General features: G+C 34.5%; 1 protein-coding gene across 2 annotated transcripts in view; it reads left to right on the forward strand.

The window, feature by feature from the left end:
• The window catches only part of LOC108685934 (zeta-sarcoglycan), a 79,534-nt gene that overhangs the window by 60,533 nt on the left and 9,129 nt on the right, over nt 1–9,872 (forward strand). For both annotated transcript variants that reach the window (XM_018190949.1, XM_018190948.1), the window contains exons 4-5: nt 6,429–6,618; nt 8,258–8,450. In XM_018190949.1, coding sequence (XP_018046438.1) covers nt 6,429–6,618; nt 8,258–8,450 — 383 coding nt within the window. The remainder of the gene's footprint in view (nt 1–6,428; nt 6,619–8,257; nt 8,451–9,872) is intronic.

The following is a 9,872-nucleotide window of genomic DNA, read 5'->3' on the forward strand; positions in this document are numbered from 1 at the left end:
ATATTGAATCTTTTGCGCGCTCATTACCTTAGAAAAAATAAATAATCTAGAAAGGGAGAAACTTTGCGATAATGGTTCGTTACGCGATATGATTTTCTGTAGGTACTTGTGGACACACCGTTACTATCTTATCTCATTCTATTAACATTTATCGCGTGAATAAATGCAGTTAAAAATTAGTCAATATTTTAACACAGTTGAAAAAGATTCTTCGATTTCAGTTTTTTAAATATTAATTGTAATTGTAATTTGCTCTTATATGCAATACACATTAGGATAGAAATTAAATTGTCTAATACAAAACGATTTTGCCAAATTATTTAAAAATTTAGACACAGATTTAAAAATAATTTTGCAATATTAGATATTAAAATAATTATGTAAGATATCCAAGCTGGTCGCTGAAAGAATGTCAAAACGTTTTGCGATATTGTTTATTATATTTAAGTCCTATATAATTATTTTGATGGTCCAACAAAATTATTTTCAAATTTATGCATATTTAGCTAAATTTTTAGATACTTTAGCAAAATAATTTTTTCTATGTACAAAAATCGATGAACAATTAACGCGTTGTTAGTGTTCGAATTTATGGGATTAAGTATGACTTCTGCCCGTGGATAAACTTCGTCGACTAACAAATAATCCTCCTGTCGATTCGTCGATGATGAGCAGAGCGAAGTCGTTGCTGGACGAGCGAGTTAATCCTCGCAAGGCGCATCAGGAGAGAAACTCGCGATTTAATCCCCGCGACGTCGCGCGGTAAAATAACATGAAATTGCGATGTCGCGGATGCAAGGAGGACGCGACGGGGTGGAAAGTGGCGACCGGGAGTGGACCGGATTCGGTTATGGCCGGCGAGGGTTCATCGAGGATCCCCTCGAGGAAGAGGCGGTGACAGGGTTTCAGAGTCGGATTACTCGCAGCGCGGCGCGGTGCAGAAGTTAGGTGAGACTACCTAGCGTCGTCCGGCTCGGGATAATTACGTGAGGTGCATTAGCGCAGCCGCACGTAGAGCACACGTGCATATGTGTAATCACAGGCGGTGCGGATCGCGACATACATACATACGTGTGAGAAGGCGAAACGTATGGCTGCTTGTCATGAAAAGTATACGTACATGTGGGGTTAACCCATCAGCGATGCGGTCGTGCAAACTTACACGAGTACTATATCTGCTCGTATGAAGGAAGAGATTTGACGATTATTATTTTCGATAATGACTTCCGGCAATTACATACAATTAAAAGCAGGAGATGCGGATACTAATTATATCGTCTTTGTTAGCTATTAGAATAGTTTTAATAAGTTAATTCTAAAAGGAATAAAAAGGAAATATAAATATATAAATGTTGAAAAGTTGTAGAGTAGCCAACGCACTTTACTTTTTCAATGTTATTTCCGACTTCCGCGAAATGAGATGATGTGCACGCGAATTGGTTCACCAAAATGAACACGCGCGCGCGCTCAACGCATCGACTTCTATTCATCTGCAGGAACGAAATTCATTGCAGAAATCTGACTATGCCTTGAATGAATTTTATACGAATGGAGATTTATGTTAAAATAATTTAGGAAATATATTCTTGGATTCTCGCAGTTGCTTTTCTCGATGGAATTTAAATAATAAATACATCGAGTATATCCAAAGCATAAATGCCTCATGTGTCTCACTTCGAGAGTGATTTCTATTTACAAAGCAAATACTTGATCGAAAATGTAAGAATATGACAATACATAATAAAAATAAAATAAATTTAAAAAATAAAATATTGTATTGTAATATAATATGTAAAATAATATTCCAAAATAAATTACATTACTGACAGAAAGTTTTCTTGACATGTTACAATTAAACTTATTTTTATTCGTTTAAACTTATTTTTATACGTTTAATGAAAATTAGTATCGATCCAATTCTCAAAATTATTATCAAAAGGAAAAATTTAAAATATATCTGTGATATAAAATGTAAATGATTTACAACTGTAAATGGTTTTTTTTTATATATATGTGTCTCCTGTAATTCTACATTCTATTTTCAAAATTTCCAATATTATGATTTGGTCGAGGAAAAAAAATTATGAGAAATCTAAAATATTATGACTGATATTGGTATAAAAACAAAAATATATTCACATTAACCAAAATAAGAACAGAAAATGGAGAATATATTCACATAAACTATAAAAATGCGTCGTAATCCAGGAAAAAATGTATGAATAATACGAAATAATAAAATATCTAATAGTTTCGTATCTCGGATAAAGCTTATCTCTATATAGAGGAGCAGCGGAAAAGTGACCGCGATTAGAACAAGCGGAGCGCGAAAATGGAATGCTTTTGTAATCCTTGTAAATATGACGCGCTTTACATTAATTTATGAACGAGGCGACCAGCCGAGTAACGTCGAGCCGAGGCGTCGTTATGATGATATACGCTTACTAGGGGTGTTATTTGGATTTCATTACATGCACCGACAGACGCCACCACCCTCCTCTGGTTCACCCTCGTCGTGCACATCGCCCGTCTCGACACGCTGAGCAATTCGAAATGAGATTATAACGCAACGCGCGGAAACTTTTTTTTTCGTGGAGAAACGAAAACATAAATTCATTGAATTCATCGCTTTGATTGATTCCTACGTTCGGAAATCTGTTAATCGGTCACACCGCACAATTTCCGCTGTCGAGCGCGAATCCGCAATTTTTGGATACGATAAATACTTGATACTCGCGGCAACCAATCGCGCCAATACGAAGGAAATACGGTCGGTTCGATCCGCTGCCAAAAATTCAACTGGCTAATTGCACGGATTTTCTTTTTCGTTTTATTTTTTTCGGAAAAACCACACGATCGGGATAGAAAAGTGGAAAAAGGCACGTGCCCGATCGCGCTACGAGAGAAGGTTAAAAGTCGATATTTTTTATTGTCGCTTAAATCCCCTTATCAACGGCCGACAGACAATGAGATAAAAAGGGTATAAAGCCTAAGACTTAATGATAGCTGTCTGACGGTAGATTACTTTTACTACTGCCGCGCGTTCTCACTACCACGATTGGACGATCTTCTCGACTCTGGTGGTTCCTCCAGACCGTCTAGCGATTCTAAAAAGCAGGTGCAGCCGCAGTTCGTTCTTCCTATTTTTCTCTTTCTCTCATTCTATCTATCTTCCTCGTTTCCTCATTCTTTTCTCATTCCTCCACTCACTCTCCCCACGCTTGTATTTTTTTTTCTTTTTATTGTGTACCTCGTCTTTCTTTCTCATTGTTCCCGTATCTCTCGTTCCAGAGTTTCTTCTCGTTCTCATTCTTCCCGTATGATCATGTCTCGTTCTATTTCTTTCTCACGCTCTCGCTCGCTCTCTAGTCGCTATTGGGCTTTACGGTTACGGTTAAGTAGAGGGCAAAGAGATCGTATCGTTTTCCGAACGATTTGGCTAATCGAGTGCCGGTGGCTCGAGATCTCCCTTTCTGCTCATCGATCGCAACTACGTACATCCGAAGTGTTGTTGAGAAACTCCATGGATGAGTATTTAAACCGCGATCTCGATGCTTAACGAAATCTGGCAGTCAGTCATTTTCTTTAGAATGACGACACTTATAACGGCGAGTTATGCAATTGAATCGATTAAAGATAATACTAATAATATTAGTGAAACAACACATGTAAGAAAACAATCCAATATATATATATATATATATATATATATATCCAAAGTTCATTCTCTCGTCTGCTATCGCGATTGTCTATGCAGCATAGTAATTTAATTTTCTTACCAATATTCATTGTCCATTTCCACATTGAAAAATGATATATTTATCTTCATGCACTATAAAAGATATTCCAATATAAAATAATTGAATTTGATGTTTGACATTTCCAATTTATTTAATGAAAACATTATTGGCATGTAGGAATATTTGAAAACCCAATATATTTGACAATGAGTTTGTAATATCTTTCAAAATCAACAAAATATAAATAAGAGATTCTCTATATTTTCAAGATGAAAATTATATTATTTCAGAAATATTTTTTTAATTTCGGTTATCTGTGTGTTAACATGAGATTTTTATTCTGTTCATATGAAATAAATATTATTTTAAATTTTTCTCGAAATATATACCTAAGCCAGGATTAAATTTCAATTGGATATGTGCGTTGTATTTGCGATAATAAATTGTCCTTCCGACTGTTTGGCTTTTCATATCTCGTTTAACAGAGGGAAATTATTCTTACCGTTTCGCCGCTAATCGACGTATCAAATTGCCACCGCGTATTCAGCAAATTTTCAGGCTCGGTCAGCGTGTACCATGGCTGGGAAAAAAAAAGTCGAATAAAATGGAGTCCGCTGGATCGAAAGTTAAATTCCGTTTGAACAGAATATGTACTTGGATCACTCTCTTCTTTTCCCCGCAATTGTAATAATAAGCGGACAGAGCGTGGCGATTGCTTTCGATCGAACGGCCAATCATTGGAAACCAATGTAGAAGAACGAACTATTTTATTACAATAGTATTTTAAGGAAAGTTTTGCGGCAATGGAGAAGACTACGACTGGGAGATTTGCCAAGCGAGATCTCTATCTATTTCGAACTGTTTCTAATGTTTCTAGCGATTCACAACTCTTTCGCAGATATACGTGCATTCTCAAGCGATATTAAAATACGTCGCATTCGTATTAGTATGAGGAATGTAATTGACAGTCTTTCTTATGTCAAACTATGCTCATATCACGGACAGAATGTTAAAGAACGATGCAACCCATTTTCACGCGCATATTTGATGCGTGCTAGTAAAATCTATGCGATTTTTTAACATCAACTATTACAATTAAATTCAAAAAATTATTAGAATGAATATTATTAGAATGTGGCTTTAACTTTAATTTCTTTTTTATTTTTTGTAGTTTTCTCGAAAACTTCTCCATAGACATACTTACATCTTCTGTATACACACAGAAAATATTCTATTTTTAAGAAAAGTGATTCCTTAATTTGCTTTTTTTTTCTTCTAAATAACGGTTATCTTTAACAAAAAAATATTTTTTTATAATAATCTTAAAATATACTTCTCACAAATTAAAAAAAAACTCTTATTAATATGAACTCAAAACAAGAATTTATTTTCTCTTTAAAAATATTAAAAGTTCGAAGAAGTGACTTCAGCTTAATGAATAAACAAATCAAATTACTTTTGATTTTAATTTAATAATCTTGATTAAAGTATTAAATTTACTATTCAGAATATACTTTAAAGAAATTTGATGCTTGTAATGAACTTATGATAGATTTGCAAATATATAAACTTTTGAAATTGGGACTTGAAACAAGTAATTATCATTCGCGTACAATATGTATTTTTCTGTGTGTATTTTTTAGTTAATTTTGTAAAATCTAAGATTATCTTAGGAAGAAGTATAGACATTTTAACTTTTTTACCAGACGTATATCCTTTAACATCGCCAGGGGCAAAGTTCAATCGCAATTATATGTGGTAAGACTGCGGTTTCATAAACGCCAAATTGCACTTTCTACTCGGGATAAGTCCCAGGTGGAAAACTACCCAAAGTTTACGAGATGAATGCAAACGCGCAATGTGTCTACTTTATAGTGCATTTCTCCTTTCCTCCCGACCCCAGCCGTCCACTTTCCTTCGCTCGATACATTCCAGCACAGGTAGTCGATAGGCGAGAGGGAAACAAAAATGAAAGAAAGAGAAGGAGAAAGAGAGATATCAAACTAAAATAAAATTCTGCCTACGCCACTGATTCGGATATTACAGCAGATATTTCAAACGAACGGACACAATGGATCACTGCGCGTAACCTGCACGTAGCTCATCGCCGCATTTATAATTCATCCGTCTGAAGTGGCAATAATGGCGCGCCACCGATACTTAATACCGCTGAAACTCGACGCAGTAATGGAGTATATTATTTTATTTTACGAGCGCGATGGTGCGCTCACTTGATCTCGAAGGTATCGATATTGCTAGACTTCCCGGCGTGCGGTCCGATTTTAATAAATTCCGGCTTCACCTGCGACGATACACTGACTAGGAAACATTTTAGACCGTCTCGGTTTTATGTAGATAGACTGTAGTACTTGCTATTTTAATTTTGACGATAATTTCTGCGTGTAATTTAAAGTTTAACTTATTTTCAAAAATATATCCTGACAAATCAAAAAATCAATTGAAACATCATTATAAATCGAATATTGTGTTTTAGACTGATAAAATACAGAATTTATAGGAAATAGAAAGCCTGAATCAGCTATCAATTTGAGAGAAAATAGAATGGGTATACAAGAGTGCAATAAATCGTGGCGAGACTCTGGTCTATTTTTATCGAACGTTATAGCCGCGGCCTAGAAAGTTTCGACGATTCGCCCTTCTGTCCTGAGTCATTTCCTTTTCTTTCAGGAAGGTATCGGCTCGCTAAAAGTGGTGCCTGGGGGAATCGAGCTAAGAGGTCAAGCTGCCGTGTTAGACGCCCTCATAGCCTCCAGCCTGAGATCTCGGAAGGGCAAAAACTTAGTGCTGGAATCATGGAGTAATTTTACGGCCTCGGCGAGATCTCACGATGGTCGGCTTCTCGCGCGATTAACAGTTGGTAAGTTATATTGATGGTCGCGTACAGCAGCTTCCATTTTTCATACAATTTGACGTCAAGAAGTAATTTTAATTTCTCAGAGAGAAATGAATTTATATAAATGTCCTAACTTGAAACTATATACGGAAGCTATATAATTTCATGAGATATTCTAGATTAATTTGCACACAGGAATGTAATTATTTTGCTAACGTATCTTTAAAAATTTAGCTAGATCTGACAATAATTTTATTAGATCATTAAAATAATTACATAGGAATTTCAAATGAGAAATATTGTAAAATTTTTGACATTCTAATCAATTTGAGTTACAAAATTATTTTATTAAAAATTATTTTTCAAAAAAAATTATGTAAGAAAAAAAGTGTCATGCTGATAATTTATCGCAATTCTAGCGACATTTGTCGTTAATATTAGTAGAAATCTATACACTGAAAGAAAAGATTGGCTGAATAGGACATAACATTTTTAATTGATTGTAACAGTCCATTTTTGATTGCGATAGCTTATCGAAATCCTATGTTGACATTGCGGATAGGCTAACGCCATTAAAAATTAGCTGCTGCAACCAATTAAAAATGCTGTGCCATATTTTACCATCTAATTTACTCCAGCAACCAATCTTTTCTTTTAGTATAGTCTACAATTATTAAACGGAGCTACAATCTTTTCAATTTTGATTTCCTAATTTTAAAAAATGCATAACTCTTTTTTATTTTTATTTCTAACTGCAGGACTATAAAAAAAATACTATTAAAATTATCCAAAGGTGGAATTTGCGAAGTTATAATAGTATAACATTCTATTAATAAACAAAAAACAGTTATAATAGTATTCTTTCTCTATTCATAATTTTATACAGTTTCTTATAAAAATAAAAAAGACTTCTACATTTTTTATACTAAAAAATCGAAATTAAAAATATAAAAATTCGCGTGTTAACGCGAATCTCGCATGATACTTCCACTCTAAAATATAAAAAAATAAATATTTCTACTTTTAGCTACAGATCCCGTTAATACTTCGTTTTACAATGTATATAATTTAAAAACAAAATTTCAATAATTATTATTTTTAATACATTTTAAAGCAGGGCATTAAAAAAATCATTCAGCATGTATATGATAATATACACATCATATTGAATAAAGAAGCCTAGTGAACATAAGTACAAAAATTCAATCGTTTCTGAGGTACAAACGATTGTGTAACTGATTTTTACGTGTGCGATGTGAAGATTTACCTCAGTGTTTACAAAATCGCGTTTAAATGTTTTGATTTAATTTTCATACACACTTTATAATGAAAAATTTTATCAGTAATCAGTAAATTGATATCAATCAGTAAATTACGATATCAATGTTTTACTTATCTTAATTTTTCTCTTTTCACGTCGTATACAATACGTAGAAGAAACAATAAGTCAGTTATGAAACTAATATACAAAATTGATTATATTTTAAATATGATTGAACTTTCTCGATCTATGTTCACTAAAGCTTTTTCACTTATTGTGGTATGTATTATCTATCGTATAAATGCTGAATGTTTTTTTTTACACTCTGTACAATTCCTAATATATTTTTTAGATTAAAAATCAGTCAAAATCAGAGTTCATTCAATTAAATTCTACTTTCAGGGGAAGATCGCGTCGACTGTGTGTCTAGAGGTTTCCGAATAACTGATCCAAGAGGAGGTGTGCTCTTTTCCGCGGATAGAGAACAAGTTATCGTGGGAGCGGAAATGTTAAGGGTGACCGGTGACGGTGGTGCCGTTTTCCAAGGGAGTGTGCAGACTCCGCTAGTCAGAGGAGAATCGGGACGCGGTCTTAAGTAAATATATTACAAACACCTAACAATATATTATATATGCATATGTAATATTTAATTTTATGCAATCGAAAGAGATTGACGTATATAGATTTCCCCACAAACTATTTGTGGATGATAATTATCTAATATTATACTACAAATAAACAATTTATGGATATTGTTTCGAAATATTATGCAATTATTTGTGTTTATCATTAATTCGTATCAACATTTCATCAAAGTTCAAATGTGAATTTCCGTGCACATAATTATATCCTAGCAAGTAATAACTATATAAATAGAGTCAGGCGAATCGAACAGCATTGTTATCGTGGAAATCGGACAGTTGCAAAAATAATTTGTTAAACTAAGATATGATCATTGACCATTAGTTTTTTTTGGAAAATTTCATGAAGAACATGAAGTTTATAGGTCGAGGATAAAGCATATTTATATTTAATAAATAGTGTATCAATACGGCAAACTAATAATAAAGACATCGAGTGAATAAGATCAATCGATCGTCCTTATTTGATCTTACGACCGAATAACAACATATTGTAGCGATTTTGTTTCTTCACAAAAAAGCCGTTTCGAAAATGGCAACTTTCACCTATCTATATCTTCAATCATCACACCTTCGGCCCGAATAAGCTTGTACAATCCTTTAACCCTTCTGCCCCCTCCCCTCCCTCCTCCCTCGGCTTCATCCTCATCTCTCGCCAAGCACCTCAGTATATTACGGCGAGAGATCGAAGTCTGCGAATGGTGGTGACGGTAGGACGGGGAGGTCGGAAAGATAGAGGGGGACAAAACGGAGTTGTACCGCCGCATCGCGGTTATTGATAGCGCCGGGCAATTTACAGACGGATTTACGATTACAATAAAACTTTGCTCGCGCGGAAAATTATATTCATAGGATTGGATTTGCGCCAGATATGAAATACTGCGGATCGTATGAGTTCGAAGAGGTAGGGTAGACAGAAGCAGAAGTCGAAGATCGGGGAGCTGACTGTGAAAAAAGAAATAAAGCAGAGTAGAGCGGTAAAGGAGCAGCTTCGCGGAGAACGAAAGGAGACGAATGAACGCGTGGACTGTTTCCTTCGGAGAGAGAATCGATTGCTTGAATTCGACTTTGGACCACGGAAGATACTATATAGATATTACTCTGTTGCTGGAATACTTAGATATAATATGGTTTACGGGCACACGGAGATTTACGGCGTAATTCGCGTCATTGTTGGAACGTAATGCACTGAAATTGAAGTCTACGAGTTCGATATCATCATTCATCGAGCAACGATTGTATCGCTATGTAGCATCGGTGTTTTATTTTAAACTCGTGGAGTTAAAAAAATAATGCCACCACACTTCTCTCAAAAAGAATTCAGTGAGAGAATAACGAGATGTTTATACGTATAGAAATATATATATATATATATA

Source organism: Atta colombica, unplaced genomic scaffold (assembly GCF_001594045.1).
Source record: "Atta colombica isolate Treedump-2 unplaced genomic scaffold, Acol1.0 scaffold162, whole genome shotgun sequence".
In the NCBI taxonomy this organism is placed as follows: Eukaryota; Metazoa; Arthropoda; class Insecta; order Hymenoptera; family Formicidae; genus Atta; species Atta colombica.